Raw genomic sequence first — 24,022 nt, forward strand, 5'->3', positions numbered from 1 at the left:
CAAAAGCCATTCACTATGCCCTGCGAAAAACATGTTTATCTAAAGAACGCCACAGGGCACCGAGATCCAGTTTGACAAACTTTGAATGACAAGGAGAACAAATTGTTCAATGCAGAAATTTCAGCACATACGTTAGATGTCAACTAATGGTCACATATTCAGTAGCATAACCGAGCTGTAAATAATTAGTGATGTACAAGGACCATGAACTACAGCTCAGGCTATTCCTAAGCAACAAGCACTTAAATAGCAAGTATGATCACCCAAACATAATTTCCAATGCATTTTAATTTAAATGCGTTTAAATAAATTGCAAACACAATAAATAAAGTTTGGTACATTAATGAATTTCAATAAATCATAATAACATAAGTGGAAAATAAAAGGACAACGCATATCGTCAAACTTAAATTAAATGAACAGGACTTCTTTTCAGTGCATTAAGTACATAAATAACATGTTAGACATACATCTTGTTTCCTCATCATTCAGAACAAATACATTACTTTGGTCACAAACTAAAGCTTTGATGCATTGAAGGGCAAATTCCAGATTTCAAAAGGCTGCCTGCAACATCCTCCCAACATCACTGTTTATTGTGCATTGCAGGTTTTGCACAGTTGCAAGAAAACCTCATATTAGCATTTGCTGATTAAACCTGTTAATTCAAAATCAAGCACTTACTCTTGATATTACATGCAATTCCAATCAGCAGCCCACCCTTTAAATGCATGTCATGATAAATTTAGTAAAAGAACAATACTGTGCTGATAAAAGGATCCCACAAACTCAAATATTCCCTTTCAGATTGTTAACAGGAATTCAGTTCATCTACTCACTTAGGTTACATTTTGTGCAAAATGCTGATGGAAAGATTAAAATAATTGTCATTACATGTTCATGACGTCCATTCAAGTATTTCATCACACCTACATTTTTTTTCATAAAAAGTTATAATTCTCTGGAATTGAAAGTGTAAACTACAGCTAATCAAGAGAAACAGGCACAAAAATCTTCTTTTCTGTTTGTTTCAAAACATGCATTGATGCCAGTGGAAGGTTAACTTTTTTCTCTACATGCTTGTCTGAAGTTAGAGGATTTTTGCTAAATGAGAATGAAGATGTTTGAAGCTGGTCTATTCACAGTCAACTGCTGAATAAGCTGCAAGGATAAAGCTACATCCTTTTATCACTTTCTTCTCAGAGAACAACTTACAATATGATCCCACTACATACAGTGTTTTATAAAACATGAATACCTTACAGTTCAAGTTTTCATATTCAGCTGTCCCATGTTCAGTATTTTTGACCACACCATACAAAAACACACAGCAGGTAGGATCAACCCAAAAACAGAGATAAATGGAATCTTGTAAGTCAACAAAAAAACTGTCTACGATGTTTAACTGTGTGTGTGTGTGTGTGTGTGTGTGTGTGTTATTGGATATGTGCGTGCTATGCGAATGATATGTGCGTCTACACTCATAATACATGGTGTGGCTTCACTTGTTCTTCTCCTCCAGTCCGCTCTCTGCTCTCAGCGCCTGGCTGCTGGCTGAGATGTAGCTGATCCAGTGTTTGAGGTCCTCAGGAAACTCGGGGCATTCGATCTGCACACAACCACAACATTAGAAGAGTGCCAACGCAGAATTAAAATCACAGTCTAAAGCTGAAACAATTAACTGACAACAATTTTGATAATAAATCAAGATCTTTCTTTAAGGGGAACACAGAACATTTCCTGGTTCCAGCTTCCAAGATTGAGGATTTGTTTAGGGATGCACAATAATATCTGCTTGTCACTGTATCCGCTGATAAAGGCTTTAAAATTAAGTATTTTATTAGCCTGAAATTAGCATCTGTGCTGGTATAAAAGTGGACCATCACAGTAAGAGTAGCTATAATATTATGTTAATTCAATAAGAGAAAGAAACATGTGCATATATTGTATTGGCAAACTGGCAAAAATCCATTATCATGCATCCCTAGATTTGATGCTATTCTTTGTTGTGTGACAGACTGTCTTATTTCAAAAATTAATTTCAAAAAAATCTAAAACAACATGTTACTGGTTAAAATAACCATGTACATTACATTTTAATGTGAATGGAATAATGGAATTGTACATGACTTTTTTTTTTTATTGGCATTATATATCTTCCTGCTCTTTAAATATGGGCGATTGAAAAACTGATATCAGCTGACAACTACTTTGTTTCCGTCTGCAGCCATTACTCACCTTCCTCTTGCAGACAAACTCAATGATTCTTTCGGGGCTGCAGCGCACCACATTCTGCCTGCAGAGCATGACCGCAGATACAAAACCATCTTTCTTGGACACAAAGCGCTGCTCCAAGTAAAACGCCTTCTCGTCCCATCCCAATACTTTGGTCCGAATCTCAAAAGCCTCGCGGAAGGCCAGAGAGCGCCGGTACCGGATGGTGGAGGCCCCTACCACCATTTTGGCCCCCAGTTTGCGTGAGGCCATGAACAGCCCGTTACGCATGTAATGGTGGAAGCGGGCAAAGTCACACTCCCTCAGATATCGGGAGTTGTTCATGTGGCCCATATAGTCCAAATCATGGGGGAGGACCATGCCATCGATGCTTTGCTCAGCTAGAATGTCCCATATTCGCGGTTGGAACCACGCCTGGACGAACACCTGGGCCCCCCGTAGGAAGTACCAAACATCCAGACTGCAAAAGAGCAGGAGGAGGGCACCCAGCACCAGCAGCAACATCTCTCTGGAACAACAACCAAATATTAGTGACAACAACCAAACCATTTTAAGTTATTATCAGAAATTATCAGAATCAATTATACAATAGAGCCTAATCAATATTATCAGCCGGATTTTGGCATATCACAGCTATACCAGACTTTTTCAGTATATCAGTATTTCGAAAATTGTGAAAAATGACGATCAGAGTTTCCCAAAGTACAACATAACGACTTCAAATGTCTTGTTTTACTCATAACCCAAACATATTCACACTTTACTGTCCTAGAGGATTAAAGAAACCGTTTCATTACCCTGCCAATAAAATGTATTCTTGAGAGATTACTGCAAAAAATGTTTATATTCTATATATTATATTGTGTATAATAATAACAACAAGAATAATAAAGATAAATAGTAAAGTCTATTTGTATAGTACTTATCAAAACCAGTGTTACAAACTGCCTCATACATTAAACAAAACAACAAAATACAAACTAATGAATGAACAAACAGGCAGGCATAATATATAAAAGATGAATGAAACTTAAAAATAATGCATGATTAAAAAACAGAAATAAAATAGCAGGATTAAACAGAAAACTATTTGTGGATTAACACTTAAAATATGTAAGACAGTGCAAGACCTATGTGCAACGTTGAGAAAAAAGTACAGTGTAACTCAATAGTTATAAGAAAGCCCTTTGATAAAAATAACCCTTCAAAAGTGATTAAAAAGAAGATACTGATTTAACAAGTCAAAGCTCCTGAGGCAGGTCATTCCACAGCTGAAGAGATCTAACAGCAAACGTTCTGTCTCCTTTTTAGTCTTTAAGAGTGAGGGGGGGGAACAGTCAGCAGGTTCCTGCCTGAGGATCCGAGGCTGTACACTGGTTGGTACAAGGACAGCAGTTCAGATATGTACTCTGGAGTAATGTGTTCTCTTTTCTTGTTTTTTGTTTCACTGCTGCATTCTGTACTGTTAAAAAAGACCTTTATAATAGTCCAACCATAATGAGATAAAAGCATGAATGTCATTTAAAGAGTCAGCAATGATCATATCCTAACAATATTCCTTAGATGGTAGCAGGGTGGGAAATAAGCACTGACCACCAACCAAATGCTGGGAAGGAGCTGGTAGATGTTCTGATGATCTCAAAAATGACTTTGGACTTAAAGAGCACACCCAAGTTTGTGACATTTGTTGATGAGGATCTCAGTTATAACAGGTATAAAGAAGAATATTGGCAGATATATCAATAGTCAGTTTTTTTTTACTCCTTATTATCGGTATTAGCATTGGCTCCCAAAACAAAAATCCAGTATCTGTAAGGCTCCACAATAAGTCAAAACAGCATAAATAGAAAACGACAATATGTAAGAAAAAACGATATGACTTATTTAAATAATTGAGGGAGCTGTGCAAGTTTACGCAGTAATGTCCATTATATTATGAGCTACATAAGCGATTTCCTTTTGAAAATGCTTACATTAAGGAGTTTTGCTCCTTTGACCTCATCAATGTCAGTGCAGGAGGGTAGAAAAACAGGAGGTTAGTAGTTTTTCACTCGTTGGTATATCATTATAGCTAAAACTAGAGACGCATTGTATTTTCTTACTCATCAACTTCAACCTTGCGAGAACCGGGAAGCTAATAACGCTGCTGCAGCATTCAAATGAACGGGGAGGTGCAACCTGCTGTGACAGCCAAATCTGTTAGCTTAGCAGCTAGCTACCGGTTCTTGGTGGCCTTGGCTGAATACAGACCTTACTCTGGACGCGTGGAGTCGCTATTGTTAATTTTAATCTATGATTAAATTTAAGCAGTAATCCCAAATACTGTATATTACTGTTTTCATGGCTGTTAAACTTACTGTACGTCCAGAAGAGAGTGCTACCATGGGATGCGATTTAACTTGAAGAAACCGGCAGAATGAATGAACATGACTTCCGGGTGTGTGACGACATGTAGTTCTTCTTCCTCTACGAGATTTAACGGTAGCTCATATCCTCAGTGTACCAATACTGCCACCTTCTGGAGGTAATCACTATTGCCTCCCCTGTATCTCACAACACCGGCTCTATTTTGAACTGAATGTCAACTTCATCTCTTTATTGATTTTCTTCCATACATTGCCCTTTCCCTCTAATTTTAGTTAATTGATTAATTAAGTTTATTAAGTTTATTAAGGTATTAAGGTTCATGTATTGTCATTTTACAAGAGGGTTGCACAATAAAATGTAAGTTGTAGCCCCCTGATGGTTCACATACATAAAACATACATATAAAAATATTTAAATGAAAATAATCTCCTTGATAATACTATTTCCATCATAGATATAGAACTTTTTATGTAGAAAGACTGTAGTACCTACATTAAACTGCTCACAACAGAGTCTGTGGATTTTCTTGAGTACCAGAATCATGATTTCAGCAAAAAGACATTGCTGTTGAGTTCTTCAAATGACAAGCAAGAGTAATCTTCTTCCATTATATTGGAGAGAAGCCAGACAACTCTACCGCTGATATCTCCAAAACTCAGCCACTCAACTCACACCAAAACAGTCTAGATAGACAGCCAGAGGAAAATGTGTAGATACTGGAGTGTAACAGTTCCCTTCAGCTTTCTATTGCTAGAATAACCACTCCTGTCAACTGGAAACAATTGACAGTACACTGACAGTACACATAAATTGCTCCCATTATGCACCAAATTCCTGCCTCTGCCTCACCTCTGTGTCTCTTAATTGCCACCGCAGTGACAGGTTGTTGAGAATTTGGTCGATGAAGTAAACATTAATGAATACTATCAAATAAATATCTGAAATAAAACAGCTAATTTTTATGAGTGCATGCCACGTGTTACCTGATATTCCAGTATGTGTTTGATATGTAGCCATTTATTCATTATATGTTTCATAGGCTCTGGAAATAAAGCTTTGAGGAAGAAAAAACTCTTTTGATTTTGCTTGGTATAAACAAATGTTTTTAAATAATCCATTAATTGATTGTTAATGATACCAATAATTGATTAAGACCACAATTTGCAACCCTGATTGGCACACAAGGTGCAGTATATCCAGTGGCAAACTGGGGGTGGTTACCCTACTTAATGCTCCAGCTTTATGCTGTTTTACACAGACTCAAAATGCAACAAGCAAGGTTTCAGTCCATATTGTTATCCAAACACATTGGGTGTGTTTACTGCATAAATTACTGTGTACTTACTGTGGGGACGTAACGTTGATCTGTTGTTCAGGTGATTGTTTCTACCTGGTATATTTGATTATTGAAAAACAATATTTTCTTCTTTATTTTAGCAACACCATTGGTGAAATTCTCGTTTGTTGCAGTGCATCTTTTTCTGATACTATACTATTCTCACAGTTTCACATTTGCTTACAACAAAAGCCTCAACCTAAACTCTTTCCTTGGACTTGTTCAAAGTATGTAAGGCTCTCTGAACAGCTCTGCACCTACATGCATAGTCAGGACATAAAAGTGCATCAGCAGGACTTCAAAATGGATTTATTTTATTGCTGCTGTAGTACAAGAGGAAACACTTAATACATTCACATTTCTTTACTATTAGTAAATAATTTATCTGTTTTTAGCCTCGCCAGCCAGTGTTGACACTGGTAAGTAATGGGGTATAAGTGAAGCTCATTTTCAGAAGTCTAGGCACAAGTGTGTTTAAGTCAAGTAATTGTGAAAAGAGGACAAATGTCTCTCTCAGAGGGCTTTTTAATCCTGAGCTGGTAAATTAGCTGGCTCACAAAAAGCCAGTTTTAATTTGCTTCCCATGCGATCCCTTATTTGTCCTTATCGTCTAGTCCACTCTCAGCTCGAAGAGCCTGGCTGCTGGCGGAGATGAAGTTGACCCAGTGCTGAAGGTCCTCAGGAATCTCAGGAACCTCCACCTGCAGGGAGCAAACCAGAAACTCAATGTCCATCACTATCAAAAGGACTTTTTTAAAGCTACTACAAGGAGTTTTTAACTGGTCTCAAATTAATACTGATGCCTCTATATGACCTACAAAAGTTAATGAGACCATAGGTGAGAAGAGTGACTATTTCCTATGTAGTTGTTTTTAATGACTGTGACCGAGTCGGAGTCTCCTTGAAATCAGATGAAACGTAGATGTGTTTACATTTTTCCAGGTAAAGTTACAGTGAGTCGTACATTAACTGATTAAAAAGGAAGCAGGAAGAGATTTTTATTTAGATAATTTTGTTTTTAACATTATATTGTAAAGTTACTAGAGAGGAAACACTAATGCTTTTGTCCATGGGGTCTCAAAAACAACAAAATATGAACATTTCTTGTAGTAGCTTTAATTATTTTTCTGTTTTAAAATGTGTGTGTGTTCAATCATGCATTCTTTACCTTCCGCTTACACAGGTGCTGCATTATCTTGTCTGGGCTGTTGCGAATGACACTCTGCTTGCAGTACATGACAGCACACACCAGCCCATCTTTTGTTGACACAAATCTCTGCTCCAGGAAAAAGGCTTTGTCATCCCAGGTGACGATGCGACTCTTCAGCTCGTAGCCCTCACCTATACACAGAGGCCTCCGGTAACGGATAGTGGTAGCCCCCACGACCATCGAACCTCCGAGCGCTCGCAGTGCCTTGAACACACCGTTGCGTATGTAGAGAGAGAAGCGGGCAAAGTCACACTCCCGGAGGTATCGGGCATTGTTCATGTGGCACATGTCGATGTCACGGGGAGTGACCCGGCCTGAGAGGGTCTGCTCTGCTGTGATATCCCACACTGGAGGCTGAAACCAGGCCCGGAGGATCACAGCACCCACTCGCAGGAAGTACCACACATCCAGACTGCAGAAGAGGACCAGCAAAGCTGCGAGCACCCACAGTACCCACCACATCTCTCTGGGGAATAGACACATAGTAAACAAGCAGAAGAAGGAGGCAGTGGGTTACTTTAAGGTGTAGATGTGACCAAAGAAGCAAAGCTGAAGTAGATGTACTGTACTTTTTATAATGGTGTAACAAAAAGCCAATTTAATTCAAGTTATTTAACAGAAGCTATAAGTGAAAATGACTTCATTACATGAATTACTTCACAGATTGTGCTCATATTGCTACCTTTTATAAAAGGTGACAAAATAACAATCATAATATCAACTAGTATTAATGACCACTTTGCATTGCTTCAGGCATTCGTGCATGAAGTGTTTGCTTTAACTTGCAGCTCTATGTGAAGACTTCTATACCTGATAGGAGTAAGAGACGTTTTGTCCAAATTTGTCCCAAATTACAGTATTTGTGCCTGAAGAAATGTTAGGCCTATCTTGTAGGGATGCCACAATCTGTAACTCAGTGTAAGTCCAAAACTGGACAAAAATCACTGGATGGGATCAGATGGAGGAACGATCCATTAGCCTAAACTATCATGTTAACTTTTAATTAGACCTTGAGCAACATGCTGTAATGAGAGATGTGTCACAGTAACACAGATGAGCAGCATGTGTTGTGATAACAGTATCTAAAATGTGAGTGAAGCTAGTTCCTTTTGATAACTAATATAATATTTTTTCACTGTCTGGAGTACCTCCTGGGGAGACCCACCTCCCACTTTGAAAACCTCTGGCTTAGTTGTTCAAGAAAGGGGAGAAGACAGTATTAGATTTGTATCTGTATTGGCAGAGAGTCAAGGTTGTGGTATCTGTAGAAGACATAAAAAAGTGGTATCTAGCCATCCCTTGTATCTTTTAAATTCATGTGCTGTTTTCTAAATTGTGTTATACCAAAGAATATTCTGATGATTCTGATGAAGCACATATGACAAACAGGAGCTCTACATCTGCTTGACAGTCACTTGGCTGAAACTAATGATTATTTTCATAACTGATTAATCTGTTGGTTATTTTATCAACTGATCAGTTAGTTGTTTGGTCCATAAAATTTCAGAAAATGGTAGAAAATGCTGATCACTGTTTTCCAAAGCTCAGGAGTCTTTTACATGTCTTGTTTTGACCACAACCCAAAGACATTCAGACATTCATTCTCACCTTGTTTTATGCAGGCTCACTTCTCTCATGTGTATTTAATTTCAGATTTTAAACACATGTGAGGGAAAAGTGTAGTGTTTAACCACCAAAACCTGCAGCATCTTGATATGGTTTAACTGGTTCAATGGGAAACAGTGTGTTCCCCCTAATGTTAAAACCTGTGGCCGATTTTGGAGGTACATTCCTCCATCATTTCACAATCCTAACAGAGAGTACAAACTACAAACAAGCCCATTATGATTCAATGTGACTGTTTTAAAACGAGTTTCAGTGTTTTCACTTGTCAGAACACCTGTGAACTGATGTGACGGGTGTAAACAGGTTCTGCAGGAAAAGCAGGATACTTCTGCAAAAACTGCATGTCGCATATGCATGGTTGGTTGAGAGTAAATGAAAAACTGAACACATCTTAAAAATATTTCAAATTACTGCAGATACTAACCTCATCTATTGCATTAATTTCCAAGGCTATGCTGACTCTGAGATTATTGCTCGTTAGCTAGCTACATAAAATCGTAATTAAACTTAATTATATGGAAATCAGTGCCAAAACTGCAGAAGTAATGAACAGAATATTATGATTAACTAGCAACAGTTTGCGAGTCATATTTTGCCACAATAAGCTGAAAATAATGCCTTAACATTTAGCTATTTGAAATTTAAGCCAACGTTACCATTAACGCTGGCAGGTCTGAGGTAAAACTACCTGTTGAAGTTACCTTTAGATAGTATCTATAGATTTCAGTCTAACTTTATAATGAACGTAAACAAACAACAACGATAAGGCAAAAACAAAGATACTAACATTTTAAACGTTTAGTAGAAGTCCAGTAACACCCACCTGCTGTCTGATTCCTCCTGTTTTCACTCAGATTTAACGAGCTGACTTCACTCAATCCATACACTTTACTGGAGTCAACGTGAGTAAAGTGTAAGTAGACGTTGGAAACACTTCCGTCTGCAGCCTTCAAAATAAAAGCATAAATTATCGTCGACATTCACTCAGAAATTAAGCGTCCTACTTAAAATGACAAGATCTTTTACGTAATCCATTTTTTATGTTGTAAAATTCCCACCTGATGTCATGTGTTGGTATAAAATGCATACAATACATTGTTCCGATTTTCAATCTATTTAATTTGAAGATAAAACAGTTTCACTTCCTCTCTTCTGTGGTGTCAGTGGATCCCTCTCCAGCGCGTGCTCCACAGAGACTGTTCAGGAAATCTGGACGTGACGTAGGCCAGAATGGGCGGCGATGATTGGTCCTAAAGCATGGACTTCAGTCAGACCTGTTCCAGTAATACGGTAATAAAAGCAATAATACAGCTCTGGATAAAATAAGAGATATCTCCTAATGATCAGTTTGTCTGTTTTTTAATATTTGTAATGTGTTTTGAGTGAAATTAATTTTTGTTTCATTCTACAAACTACAACTACAACATTTCTCCCGAGACAGACTTGAACAAACACTCAAACTGAATGGCTGTCATACATGTAGGAAATTGATTTGAGAAAAATTGTAGTAGTCTTTTAATTTTTTTTTTTTTTTAAATAAACTGAAATAAACTAATTAACTTTACAAAATATGACTTGCTGCTTACCTTTTAATGTTAATTTATTTTTAATAATTTTGGGACTACTATTTGGACATAAACATTGTGAAAGTGTCACTGTGGGTAATTGTGACAGTATTTCTCACTATTTTACAAAAGTAACATTTTCTGTGTGAGACTTGTACATGTACTGGAGTCTTTTGTACTGGAGTCTTCTGAAGTTCTACTGAAGTAAAAGATCTGTATACTTTTTCCACCACAGCTGAACCACCATCTACTCCGTTTGGAAAGGTGAAGCAAAATCTAATTCTGGAAAACCAACAATGGTCCATGAGTGTTCATATTATCTAGAATTTGTCAGGACAAAAAGCGTGTTCACAAAACTTTACTGGTTTATTCAGAAAAAAAAAAAACTTAATTATGATCATCTGAAACCATCTGACATTCTAAGGATAATGAATACAAACTCTGAAAAGTATAAAGGAAGGTTTAGTCACCAGTTTGAACAAGCTTATCAAGCATTTACTGAACATCTCTTCAAAAAAGCTGAATTTCCATCAAAGTCCTACGGTGTATCTAACTTGCTTCAACTTCAAAGTGCTTCTACTGAGATTCACTTAATTTGACGAGAGCGCTGGTCCATCACCATTTTCTTCATGTCCTGGTCAGCTGTGATGTCGTTCATTTCAAGCTCGTGTCCTGGGCCGGCCAGCGGCTCGTACTGGTGTCTGCAAAAAAACGTACATTCAACTGGGACAATACATGTCAGTGCAGCCGATGTTTAACTCTCTGGGGGGGTGATAACAGGGAACTGTGAACCAGAGATTAATCTGCCTGTGTCTTCATTTTAACAGGAACCACAGGCCCAAAGAGTAAAAGATGGAGGTCTCTGAACAGGTATCAAGTCACCTACACAACCAATTTTCAATCATTATCAGCAGCATTAAATATACTCACTGTTTCAGGTGTTCCTCAATGGCCTTGCGTTCATACACAGTACCGTACACTGTTTTCACAGGATCAATAAACATCTTCTTGGTGAGTGGACAGATCAGATGTTGGGGTATAAACTGTGGTACAGGATCCACCAATTTCTTTAAATAAAATAACAGAAAATAAAGAAAAAATAAGTAAAGATAAAGCCTCTAAAATGATAAACGTGCAGTATAAAAGGGTGATATCCACCACAAATTTGTAGTTATACTGTAGGAGTCCATTTACCTTCTCCATGTCATCCAATGAGTTTCCTGCCGTTTCCTCTGTATGCTTTTCTGCTTCTTGTTCATACGTCTCACGACTCATCAGGAATTCCTCTGCCAAAATGCTAAGAAAGAATAAAAAAATAAATAAACAAGTCAAATAAATAATGTCTTTTAAGAGGTCAATCCACACTCTCTAACACAATCTAAAAAATCCTCTTAACATTTTAACTTTTAAATGAAGAATGAAAATTTCTCCGAACATGTGAAAAAAAAAGAAAAATAAATAAAACAATAGAAATAAATTAAAAACAAACAAACAGGAAGGTCAATAAAGTTCAATAAAAAATAAACCTACACAACAAACTCAATAGCCAAATACTCAAGGAACACAAATTATATTATATTTAAATTATATATATTTAATACTGTATGACATGGCATTTTACTGTGCAGAAGAGGTTCTTATTGTATCTAACTTTCAGGATAAATGCATTGTCTAATATTAGCTGGCAAGTTTTTGTTATCAAAATAACCTCATATTTCCAAGACAGTAAAAACAAAATCAGTCACTGAAATGTTTTGGACGGGATGTGAACATCTCAATAATTTCCTTTTTACTTTCTCAAAAGTGATCTAACAATAAATATTGAACATATCTGTGAGTTCAGAGATTTTATAACGTCCAAATTCATACAAGTTACAGATTTCCACCACACAAAACATTTAGGATCAACAGAGCCGACTGAACACTGAACTGAATGGGTCATAAATATCCTCCAGATAAGAAGAAAAAAAAAAAAAAAAAAGAGATTTGGTGCTGAGATAATTTACCACAAAGTGTCACTTATGGGTGAGTGTGTGAGTGAGACTGTGTGTTTGTGTGTGTGTGTTACCTGTCCAGTGGGTCATCAGGCTCAGGGAAGATGAGCAGCCCGTACACAGCTTCGAGGATCTCTCTCATGGTGATGTGGGCGTTGTAGTTTCGGTCAAATATGTTGTGGCAGATGCGACCCACACTGTTGACATTACAGTGGTACACCTGTCATCATGTTAAGAACAACAATATGTACCCTGCTAACAGACAACAATACTTCTGCAACTGCAATGCAATGCATGCATCTCTCTCTCTATATATATATATTGTCAGGATACTCGTGTGACAAAGCGGACGAGTGGAGGCTTCACTGGGTAGTCTGGACCAAACTGACAGTACAGCTCAAACACTCCTTTCTCATACGGTGTGTCAGGAGGGCCCTCCATGAGAATCTTCCAGAACGCTGAAAAGATCAGGAAAAAAAGTTTTAACCTCATTGCTATAAGAAACCTAATGTGATGGGAGTGTGACATAAAAGTAAGACAAATAACAAGAAAAACACAAGGTAAAGGAAAACAAAACAAAAATAAGAAGGGGAAAAGAAAAGAAAAAAGTGTTTGCATTTGTCTTCATACTATGTCTGTATACATTAAGGGCACGCTGTGTTTGTCTTCATGCATACTAGAGGTGCAACAGATCGCAAAAACTCATGGTTCAGATTGTATCGTGGTTTTGAGTCCCAGATCAGATCATGTTTTGGATCACTTAAAAAAAAAGTGATCCAAAACATGAGTGTGTGTCAGAGGGAAAGCAGCAGCAGACATCACCAAAGTTACAATAAATATCACAACCTTACAATCTATTTCTGTGACAAGTATGTCCACTTTCTCAGTTAAACCACTGAAAATGTCCAAAATCAAGGCTGGGATCTCACTCAAGAGGTGAAAGAGATACCTCGTCTTCTTACTCTGTTTTGGAGATTAGGGGACTTATTAAATTAACTACTTACTATTACTAATCCACATTATGAAGGTTACGTTTAGTCTGTGCATCACATGTGGGCCGAACTGTGGGGGACGACCCGTACAGGACAACTGTGATTCTCTGCACCCCTAATGGATGCAGACGGAAAAATAAAACATTAAAAATGTGCATTAGACCAAAATGAGAGAAGAAGTAACTTACTGAAGTCTGACTCTGATGGAAAGACTCTGAAGAAGGGATGTGGGTCACAATGCAGGCTCCTCAGCTCCTCCAGGACTCGTTTTTCCCTCTCCAAATGCCACCCTATCTTCAGCTGTGGTATCTTCTTTTTCAGAGTACTATTCAGAGTGTTATTAATGTTAATGCAATGCAAACACTTTAAGAAAGTAAATATGATTAAAAAGTATAATACTTTTTTTTAACTGTATGAAATCAGGAATAAGAGGCTACATCACCTCCCTTGTTTCCATCACTCACCACTCTGTCACTGTCACTTTGCTGTTCATCTGGCTTGGCAGGGATGTCTCTGGATACTGATCATACCCATGAGCAGCAAAGATACCAGACAAAATACGCTGCAAAATGACCACGATAAACAAATTAGCACCACAAGACAATGTTGCATTTAATTTTCATCACTTCACGCAGAATGGCGAACAATGATCAGCGACAACTAACCTCACTGATGGAAGACGGTTCAAGTTTTTCCTTGAGTGCTCTCTGCTCCAAAGACAGAACGGTCTCGATCTCAAAGAGCCTCAGACCCTCTTTGGCTGTTTGTGGTTTGAAACAGCAACCGCCTGGAAGCAAAATGGATACGTGGTGGAGAGATCAACAAGAGTCGGAATTAATGCACAAACAGGTTTTGTCTGGATAGTTTTCTTGCCAAGAGTGTAGACTGAACTCATCAGCCTGTATCCCTGGTGGCTCAGGCTGCTAAAAGATGTCCTTACATAATATCATTTCTGCAGATTCAAACACACGCACCTACTATTCTGAGACTGTTGCAATTTTGCTTTAGTTTGGCCTCAGTTTCCTGTCTTACAAGATGTTTATTGTAACACTGAAGGCTAATTTCACTTCATATTGATTTCATATTTTTGCTGCATTTCCTTTCAAACTAATCTGATTCATTTATAAGACACTGGGGGCAGAGCTGTGTTGCGAACGTGTAGCTGTAGGAGTGTGTGTTCAGTTGCACGCCACACTTCTTGCCTTGCTTTCAATGACATCAAGGTCACTCTGGTCTTTTGGCTGCGCTGGCTTGTCTGCTCTTAACACCATGAAAAACTCTGTGTCAATTTATTTTTTGAAATTCTGAATTTTGTATTTTAGAAAAACAGACTGAGAACACCTATTTTTTTATACTCTTTTCTTTTTTCTATATTTACCTAGAGCTGGAAATGATTAAAATCAAATTTCATACTTTTCCACACTTAAGTCAGTCACTTAGAATTTGCAGATTGTTTAATGGAATATAAAAATCATTATATGTATACATATATTTTACACCTTTTGATGCATTATTTAGTAAGTGTATCAATCATCTTCAACATGCCACACCTGTTGCATTGCTGATTCCATGCAGCATATTGTTCTCCACATTTCCCAGAAGGACTGAGTCCACAATGATGTTTGATTTAAGCAGTCTGGCTGTGAGAGGAACTGGCTCGATGGAGGATCTATGTACAGAATTACAATTATGATGTCAGCTCACTTGCAAGCCATTGTCACTCACAGTAAGATGTTCACTATAGTGTATGTACAGGTCAAGCAAGGACAAGGCAGTAAAACTGATTAGAAAAAATAAAGAAATTTACCCAGAATCATTCCCATCAGTGAGACACATGATGCGGAGTCTACAGTCTGGGAATCTTGTCTTGACCTTTTCCAACTCAGATGCCCCACGTCGTAGAGCATCATACAGAAGAGTACATCCGCTCGCTTCAAGGTTACGTACGTGCTCCTACAAATGTAAAACAAATATCTCTTTACATCTTCATTCAGGTATATCACTCTGCATTACACCAGTAATTTTGCTAATAAAATAAAAGACAGACAGGACAGATCTACAACAGGTGAATTTACCTTAAACTTCTCCAGATTTTCAGTAAACGTGTGAAGAATTTTCACCAGGGAGTCAAACTTCACAAGGCCAATGACATGATGAAAATCATAAGCCATGGTCCTTGTCGCAAAGTTGTCAAAGAGTTCCTTCACCACATTAATTTTCTTTATTTCTGCACTTTCATAGCACTCTTCTTCCATGGAGGAGCTTGTATCTATCAGCACCTGATGAAAGTCAAGAATAATCATACTGTCAGTTTGCCCTGCCGCTGATTTGGTAGAAACCTCTTTACATTGACTTTCAAATGGCTCCTTATTCCCTCTGTGTGGTGTTTAAATTAATAATCTGCTGTTTAGGAGGTACTGTACTACTACAACTACAAGGTACAGTGGCTCTAAACTAATGAGGGCAGCACCACAATAACAAACCAAAACAAATATGTCCCATTTTCTTTAAGAACAAAGGATCAAACAAAAGAAAAAAAGTGTTACCAGTATGGCCTCTTTTGGACTCCTGGTTGTGACGAATGTTCGGTCATCTCTATTGCCACTAGTCCTGTGATGTCAAAAAGTTAACAGTCAGCAAAATGTTTCTGTCACGTTAACAGAGTTTCATAATATATATCAAATAATGCTCTTGACATTAGAGGACTATATAGACCACGATTCATACAGTTTACTGCTGCCAAAAAACTATAGAAAAAAAAAAAAAATATATATATATATATATATATATATGTATATATATATATATACATATATATATATAAATTAAAAACACTATTGCACATGCCAATAAAAGTGCCAATAAAAAATTTTACGGGAGGACTTTGTTAAATTACTTCAGTAAAAGATGTTTCCTGGTTGCAGTTACAGTTCATCCTTAATTTCATTTTAAATGTTAAATGTTAACTACAGTATTTACATTTTAAGTTGTCAATTTAATACAGGAAAGAAAGTCATTGCAAATGTTTGTAAGGCAGATGTCAATCCAACGTGGTGTAACAGATGCTGTAATGGTGGTGAGTAAAATGCTCTCATTCTCTACTTGTCTAATGCAAAACTGTTGTTCACCAAAATAAAACTGGCAAAACTGTTAAACTTTTGTGTAGAACTCATGCAGTCTGCCCACTCCTTTTGTTTACCTGAATTTGACATTTTGGAACAATGCGTGTCTGGTTGCTAAAATGCAGGTGCTCATAACGGGCATCAACACAGTGATTTACATTTCCAATTAATAGATAGGGATTTAAAACAAAAGGTGGATACAAAATATTGTACTTACCTGGCAGCCAACAGATTCACATCCACTGATATCCCTTTGCCATTCAAGCAATCGTGCACATAGATCATATCCGGAGATCCTTTTTGTTTATGCAAACACACACCAAGGTTGTCTATAAAGAGGAAAAACTTCTTAAATAAAAAATATACAATACAGAGCTTCCCACAAACATTGCACTGAATATTAGAGACACTATGGAAACCAGTGGAAAGTTCCTTTCAATTTGGTTTAGAATATGGTGTATAATATTAAAAATATCTTGTCACTGCTTGTGTGAGGAGGCATCACTGTGTATCTTGACATGACTGCCCAGGATCATACACATATTGACCCCACCAGTATCTGGTTTAATAGAAAACAATACATGCACATTCTAATGTGTATCACATGCCACCAGTGTGACACCAGCCACCAGCCAAATGCTGGTAAAATATTTCAGTGGCTGGTATATTTCAGACACAGAATAATGATTTAGCATTGAGTGGCTGATGAATTTTAACATTTTAAAAAGTGTATTTCGCACCCTGCCTTTAAGGCCCCAATTGGGACTGAATGCAGTACCTTCACTCAGTAGGACGAGCCGTGTACAACATGATCCTAGCTCCTTCAAATGTAGAGGTGGAGTCACATTGAAGTGCTGATGGGAGGGAGATTTTAATTCTTCCACCATACTTTCAAAAGTCTTCTCCATCTTTATTCGAAAGCTGTCAGAAATCATACAGGTTAGTGAAAAACAAGTTTTATGTCTAAACGCTGCATTAAGAAACAACAAATAACATACTGACCATTGTGCTAATTGTCAGAGGCTTGGCACTCAAGGATGGATTATACTCTGAAACTGATGTGCACACAGACACCTGCAGATACTACGGAAGCCTATTAGTTCTATTCATACTACTTTCTAGAGTCTGCAATTCAACACGTTCGCATTAGACCAGCGTCTGTAGTGGCTGCATGAAAAAGTCTTGGCATGTCTTTTTTTTCTACCTAAATTGGATCTAAATTATCTTCTCCACAGCATAATAATTACTAATGTCTCTAAGCCACTGGTCCACCTCTAGTCTCTGAATATTCTAACATGATAAGGGATACACATACACAGAACACATTCATAAGAGTTTGTTTCTTGATATGATTAGGGTGGGAGTATATGACCCAAAATAAACATTTTAGATTCAAGGGATAGCTAATAAACTTTTACTTGGCTTAAGTATGCCAAAATAGATCAAACAGATCATCTGCCAAATCACTATGAAGACTATTAAAAAAAATAGGAAAAGGAACAAACTCTTTAAATTGACAACAGTAAACAAAGCATCTCAATTGAAGTTATGACTAGGGATGAAACAATCATCAGTTTCACAATGAAATTCCACATGAGTATTACTTCCATTTCAAATATTAATCATTGTAATAATGTTTGATTACCACACTTTGGTTGATCTGGACAGTAGAAATGGACAGAATTTTTCAAAGTAAGCAACGGTCTTCCGGATGCACACATGCAACAAGGACTCCTTCTGAGTCTTAGATGACATTTACATCCAAAATAATCTGTTTTTCCCCCTCTTCAAATATTCCTGTTCACACACAGCCTTGCATACTGCCATTATGGGTGCTTCTTTGCCTTAAATAGGATTTTTTCAAAGTTTTCCATTGATGGTGGACTTTGTGTGAACCTCTTTCATTCATTTAACCATCTTCTTGAAAAGGTCAGCATCAGAATACACAAGGCCTAATTCAGAATATCAAACCAGTATATGCTATTTACTTGACCTATATCAAATTCAGAATATTATCTTACTCTGAATAATAGTGGAAAATTAGTGTGCATGTGAACATTGACATTGCAAGAGACGTGAGGCCATTTTAAATAATTGAGAGGTTTTCAATAAAGAATTTAGTGAAATTATTTCAGTGTGGTGTATCAGTGCTTTTCAGCACATTTTAACAAAACTGTGATAATAATAATGAGCGGTACTATAATCATGACGGTGGAAATGTTAATGAAGTATCATCTGTATTGATGAAAAGTAAAACTTTGATGATACGTACTTCTGACCACTCGTCTTGTCTTGATGAATCCAGAGAGGATATGTTTTGATGGATGGAGGCAGACTGAGCAGGATTTTTTCAAGGTCGGTGTCTCTTTGTAAAGACGTTCCTCTCAAAAGCTCCTTGGTGCAATTTGGAATTTTCTCTCCATCTAAACATAAAGAAAATAAATTGACCAACAGTAGTACCTGATATTTCACTAATAAAACAAACAACATTCTGAGCAGATCTGTATACGGTGGGGCTGTTAACTGCATTTTCTCTTTTAAGACATCTGCTACAGACATGTGTCTTCACACACATAAAAATGTGAAACTCTTACTCCTGATTTTCTGGAGGACATATGCTCGTTCTAAGGCACCAGGTACTCCAGGTACTCTGACTGGTTCACAGAAGCGGCTTCCATCTTCAGACTTAAGAGTGATCGGTGCGTAGTTCTCTTGGTCTGCTGTCTGTTTCTGTCAAAATAAGGCAAAGCAGAAGTGATCAACCACTGAATAGCAATGAATCTTCATGTATTCATAAATGAATTCAAGTCATCTTATCGTGTATTAGCTCAAATTGATGTCAACTTCCACATAAGTGTTAGAACAGAAAATTGTGGCTATTAGAGACTACAGTGGTTTTACCATTCACATGACCATAGCAGGCAAACATGAACAGCATCATACCTCTGCCTCTGATAAGAGATGAGCCCAGCAGTACAGTGAGTTCTCAAACACGTCCAGGTCTGCAACGAGTTTCTCTCCTTCTTGTGTTCCACGGTGAGACAAAAGCTCTCTGAAGAGTATGTACAAGCCTTCAACAACGGCAATCTACAACAAAACAAGCACATCTGGTGAAAATACATGTCACTGTGTAAAGGTTCAGTTCACCCAAATTACAGGGAAAAAACTTCCCAAAACAATAAAGATTTTTTTTTTTATTTCATCTCCTGAAACATTGACTGCTGTGGCGTGAAGAAGAACAGATTTTTGTTAGTCATCAAAAATGTAATTTGGAAAACCAATCATTATTGTACATTTCAAAATATTTGCATGCGCCTATAATATTTTTGCTCAGTTGTTACCATTGACTCAAGACAATCCATGCATACATGGCATACATGAGAACATCCACTTCAAAAACTACAGTACAGCATAGTAATCACATATTCATACCAGCTTACCTTCTGATTCCTGGTCAATATTTCGTTCCTGCAGAGTAACTGATGCAAACTTTGGGCGAGAGGGTGGCATCCAGTCAGTTTTCGTATGTAGGAAATCAGTGTCTTAAGTTGTTTTGTTTGATAATGAGACTTCTAGAAGGAAAAAAAGGCAATAATGTTAAACTTTATTGCTACACTTGCCAACTTTTCAGTTAAGTGAAATTACTTTTTTCAGCAAAGAAGGCTAACAAGAGTTAGTAATCTAAAGCAGTCATTCCCAGAGACTGCATTGTGACCCACAGTTGGGTCAAAAGAGATTTCATTTTCATCACTTAAGTCTGGACCAAAGTGGTAGACCAATTAGCTGCTGTTCATGGAAGAGTCATAACCACCACACTGTGTCTGTAGTCTCTGCATAATGTTACATAATGGTCTACAGATGATGACACAGGGGTCATAAGATAGAGCACAGCACCAATAACATCTATGAAATGAAACTTACAACAACATAAAGAGAGGACAAGAAAACACTGATTCCTTTCTGGGTTTGTTGAACTGAAGGCACAACGTCATTAATGAAGAATGTCTCATCACTCGGAGTCTCATCAGAAAAGGTGGACAAAGAGAAGAAAACTGTTGATCCCTCAGAGATTCCACAGCTGTGAAGTGTGTCGCCTCCACAATTTTTACCCCTGCAAAAAGAGGAAAAAAGAAGTACTGTGAACAAAGAAATATGTCTGTATTGACAAAGAGGGTGATAACTGCCATATTCTCCATGCTTTGTGTGATAATAATAATAATAATTACTTGTAATAAAGGACATGTGCTGGGATTCCACTTTCATTCGCCAGCTTGAGTCGCAGACTAGTTATAGTGTCACTTGCCAAGTTCACCGTCACCTCAAAATCTCCCTGTGTGAAATAAGACATTTTTTCCATGCAAAGTTACACTGAGAAGAACAAGAAGAAATTTTTATTTAGATATATTTTTTAATGTTGCATTCTGTGGTTATAACAGTGGAAAGACTACTATTTTTTTCCACAGGAGGCCTCCAAAATCAACGAAATATGAGAGTTCCTTGTAACAGCTTTTAGAGCTGTGAACAGTGCCTACAGTAGTTGGACTAGAAAGACAATATTTACTCAAAAGTAAAGATTGAACTGGGCTGATGATGGAAGCATGGAAAGGCCAAGGATTGCCAATTTCAGTGTTAAATGTGTTGTATAAAGGTGGCTGTAAGCAGGGCAGATAGCACATCAGGTGTAATTCAGGTCTGTATTGTTTCATTAGGTTTTCATTAGGTATACTCTGTACTGTCACTCACTCAAAGTTAACAGGTCCATCTCTGGGAAGGAGGGGCGACTGTCTTAATATTTTCGATGTGCAAGAATGTTTGTTGCTTCACATCTATGACACACTGTCTCTTTTTTTGATTAATTTACTTGAATAAAGATTCATCATGAGAATTAACTTTAGTCTTTCGTATCTGATAATCCCTAATATATAAAACTATTTGTCCAGGGGCAAGTGGATTTCTGACCCAGTTGCCAGGACAAGCAAGAGAATAAAAAAAAAAAAACATGAATGTTGAGTCCTGATTTATGTGTATTTCTTCATTTCAGATTTTTGATGCATACTCACACTCATTCATAATATTAAAATATGTAAACATATGAGTGCTTCCTGCCCTTGGAAGACCACTAAGCTTGAAACATATTGACAACCAAGGTTTCTTCCACATATCTGGCTATGGAGGAAGGTGTAAAATTTTGCTTTGTGCTGTGATTAAAACAGACCAAAGATCACTAGCAACTTGTACAATAATATCTATTTATCAGTGGCTAATATCACTGACAGTTTATGACCAGTATAGGTCAAACGCACCTTGAGCATGATGTGGCATCGAACCACGTTGTCTCCATAGGTTTCACCAGCTTCTCGCTTTGTTATCTGAGGAGCCTGTTTCAGGTTTTCTTTTGGTGTAAAGATCGCATAAATTACATCTCCACTCTGAATGTGTCTGTCTTTCAAAGACCCTGCATGAGGAGGCAACTTGTTAGCAAATAGTTCTGTAAAATTAGAATTTACTGGCATGCAAACTGGTCAGGGGTGGTTTGGTCCACACCAAATCTCGCAACTGCAGGAAAATTGTAGTAGAACTAAAATAATATTATTGGTGACATGTTTACTTACACGTGTTGAAGAAGGGATCATCTGTTAACGGCATCCCATCGAGTGTGTAGAGACAGACTCCTCTGGCATTGCCAACACTTTCAAGATGGCCGATCCTTAACATCAAGTCCTCAAATGTGTTCTGTGCTGGATCCATATCTATACATATATATTCAAAATAACCACTCTAACATTGTAACACAATCATGACATCTTATTTTTAACCCACAGAGCCTACTGTGTGATCAACAAGTCAGTGGCTGACCCAAGTTCATCTAATGCAATTAGAAATGGATCATGAAAGATGTGCTCCTCTTACCTTTAATATCTTTTGGTTGAGGACATTTAGGGTAAGTGTACTGCAGACAGAACGGCTCCAATGACTTTTGAACAGGCGTCACAGTTTGAACTTGGCACTGTGCAGCTCTGAGTCTTTGAATGAAGTTTTTCATAGCTGAAAAACGATTCTTCTCCACATGACTTAAACCTGTAAAAAATGTCGCCGTAAAATGTGCACAGTTATGAACATACTAATTTATTTTTGTAATAGAGAGGACATTCAACTCAAAAAGGATTGTGCTTTGATCAACTTTGAGGTATTAATTGACATGTCTGATATCACTGACCAACATTTTTTGTTGATGTTGATTTTTTGTTGAGACATTATAGTACTTCTGTCCAATGCAACTATATTACAAACAGTCCCTTAAAAATCTCCAACACAGTTGAGTCAGCATGTATGACAATGTTAACAATTAAAATTCAAAACAAAACTTTTTTCAAGTGAATTACACCCTCAGGCTGAAAAAAAAAACTACTAGATGTTGGTTTGATTGGTTTCTATTGAGTTCCAGTCAAAATGTGTTTACAGTCTTTTAGCTGAGGCTCATCTTACCAATGTTGTTCAGGTCCTCATCTGTGATGCTATCCAGAAAATCGCTTTCATCTTTGACACCCAGCTGGAAAAACTGGTTGTAGTAGGATTCAAGTCTGAACTGCTCAAGTATATTGACTATTGCACCCATCTAAACAAAGACATAAAAAAAAAACTTTATTCTCAACCACAACAAACACTTCTTCAATATTTCTATAGAATCAACAGATTAGAGCTAAATGTGCATTTTTCATCTTGGCTATATAAACAGGCATCTGTAAGTCATTTCCATGGTGCTTTAATTTTCAGTTATACAATGCTGTAGGATTAGTTTATCAGAATATGTCACATCAAATGTCAAAAATGCGACTCTACAAAACCCTGCTGATATACTGTATAGGATACAGTATAATGTGTGATATATAATGTGGGACTTAAAATGTAAATTAGCAAAATATTTCTCTAAAAAAAACAAACAAATTTAAAACAAACAAATCTGCAGCTTCTGTGATTTAGATATTGTACTTGTCCATATCACTATTTCAATGATATTTCAATTATTAACTGCGCAGCTCTATTACGTAGGATAAGGTCATCTTAGTTATTCTAGAAATATTACTGTTTCTAACTACTACAACAGAGTATTTAGATATGAAAAACAGCATTTTAATTTAACCATTTATAGCAAATCAAACCACTTAAAAACAGAGTTGCTTGATAGGTTGTTTTTAGGTTTTGGGTTGCATTGTGCAGGTTAAAATGGGAATGAGAGGGTGGACAGAATTTGGGCTGGTTTTTAAATATATTAAAAATTAGAGCTTACTAAAAAATAACATAGAATACATATAGACAAAAAGCTGTCCCTTTTTTATTTTACTTGCAGTGTAACCTCAGACCTGCGTTGTAGCCCACTTGTGTACACTTGAATTGTTTAATTATGTCATAATGAATAAAATTATGAACCACAACAGTACTGCTATTGTTTACTGTATTCATTTTTATTGTTAATTATATGTATTATCTGGGCGTTTTTTAATAATTTGGGCAAAATAGGTTATGGAAACATCAAACAAATCAAGCAGCATCGCTTAAAAATCGTAGTTGAAAAAA

The 24,022-nt window shown here is 37.1% G+C and overlaps 3 protein-coding genes across 4 annotated transcripts; all 3 read right to left on the reverse strand.

The window, feature by feature from the left end:
- Positions 1-384: 384 nt before the first annotated feature.
- Positions 385-4,858, reverse strand: LOC146317985 (protein THEM6-like). Its single transcript, XM_084732189.1, has 3 exons — positions 4,593-4,858; positions 2,239-2,743; positions 385-1,609 (listed from the first exon to the last, which is right to left on the reverse strand). Exons 2-3 carry the CDS (start codon positions 2,737-2,739, stop codon positions 1,502-1,504), a joined length of 609 nt encoding a protein of 202 aa, XP_084588315.1. The 5' UTR covers positions 2,740-2,743; positions 4,593-4,858; the 3' UTR covers positions 385-1,501.
- A 1,373-nt stretch (positions 4,859-6,231) lies between these two features.
- On the reverse strand, positions 6,232-10,189 carry LOC146317986 (protein THEM6-like). Of its 2 annotated transcripts, XM_084731714.1 has the most exons (4): positions 9,598-10,189; positions 8,314-8,410; positions 7,107-7,614; positions 6,232-6,639 (listed from the first exon to the last, which is right to left on the reverse strand). In XM_084731714.1, exons 3-4 carry the CDS (start codon positions 7,608-7,610, stop codon positions 6,532-6,534), a joined length of 612 nt encoding a protein of 203 aa, XP_084587840.1. In that variant the 5' UTR covers positions 7,611-7,614; positions 8,314-8,410; positions 9,598-10,189; the 3' UTR covers positions 6,232-6,531. The 2 variants fall into 2 exon arrangements, with proteins under 2 accessions (XP_084587840.1, XP_084587839.1); XM_084731713.1 differs by lacking the exon at positions 8,314-8,410 and having other exon boundaries at positions 9,598-10,188.
- Positions 10,190-10,681: 492 nt separating this feature from the next.
- On the reverse strand, positions 10,682-23,071 carry LOC146317987 (uncharacterized). Its single transcript, XM_084731715.1, has 24 exons — positions 22,934-23,071; positions 22,358-22,525; positions 22,060-22,197; positions 21,751-21,902; positions 20,674-20,777; positions 20,369-20,558; positions 19,888-20,019; positions 19,391-19,534; positions 19,042-19,177; positions 18,720-18,870; positions 17,226-17,368; positions 16,665-16,776; positions 15,872-15,935; positions 15,401-15,604; positions 15,133-15,278; positions 14,876-14,994; positions 13,991-14,112; positions 13,790-13,887; positions 13,514-13,650; positions 12,667-12,791; positions 12,408-12,553; positions 11,534-11,636; positions 11,270-11,406; positions 10,682-11,040 (listed from the first exon to the last, which is right to left on the reverse strand). Exons 1-24 carry the CDS (start codon positions 23,061-23,063, stop codon positions 10,926-10,928), a joined length of 3,216 nt encoding a protein of 1,071 aa, XP_084587841.1. The 5' UTR covers positions 23,064-23,071; the 3' UTR covers positions 10,682-10,925.
- Positions 23,072-24,022: the final 951 nt, after the last annotated feature.

The sequence above is a fragment of the Lutjanus erythropterus genome, chromosome 12 (genome assembly GCF_056507025.1).
Source record: "Lutjanus erythropterus isolate fLutEry1 chromosome 12, fLutEry1.hap2, whole genome shotgun sequence".
Taxonomy (NCBI): domain Eukaryota; kingdom Metazoa; phylum Chordata; class Actinopteri; order Lutjaniformes; family Lutjanidae; genus Lutjanus; species Lutjanus erythropterus.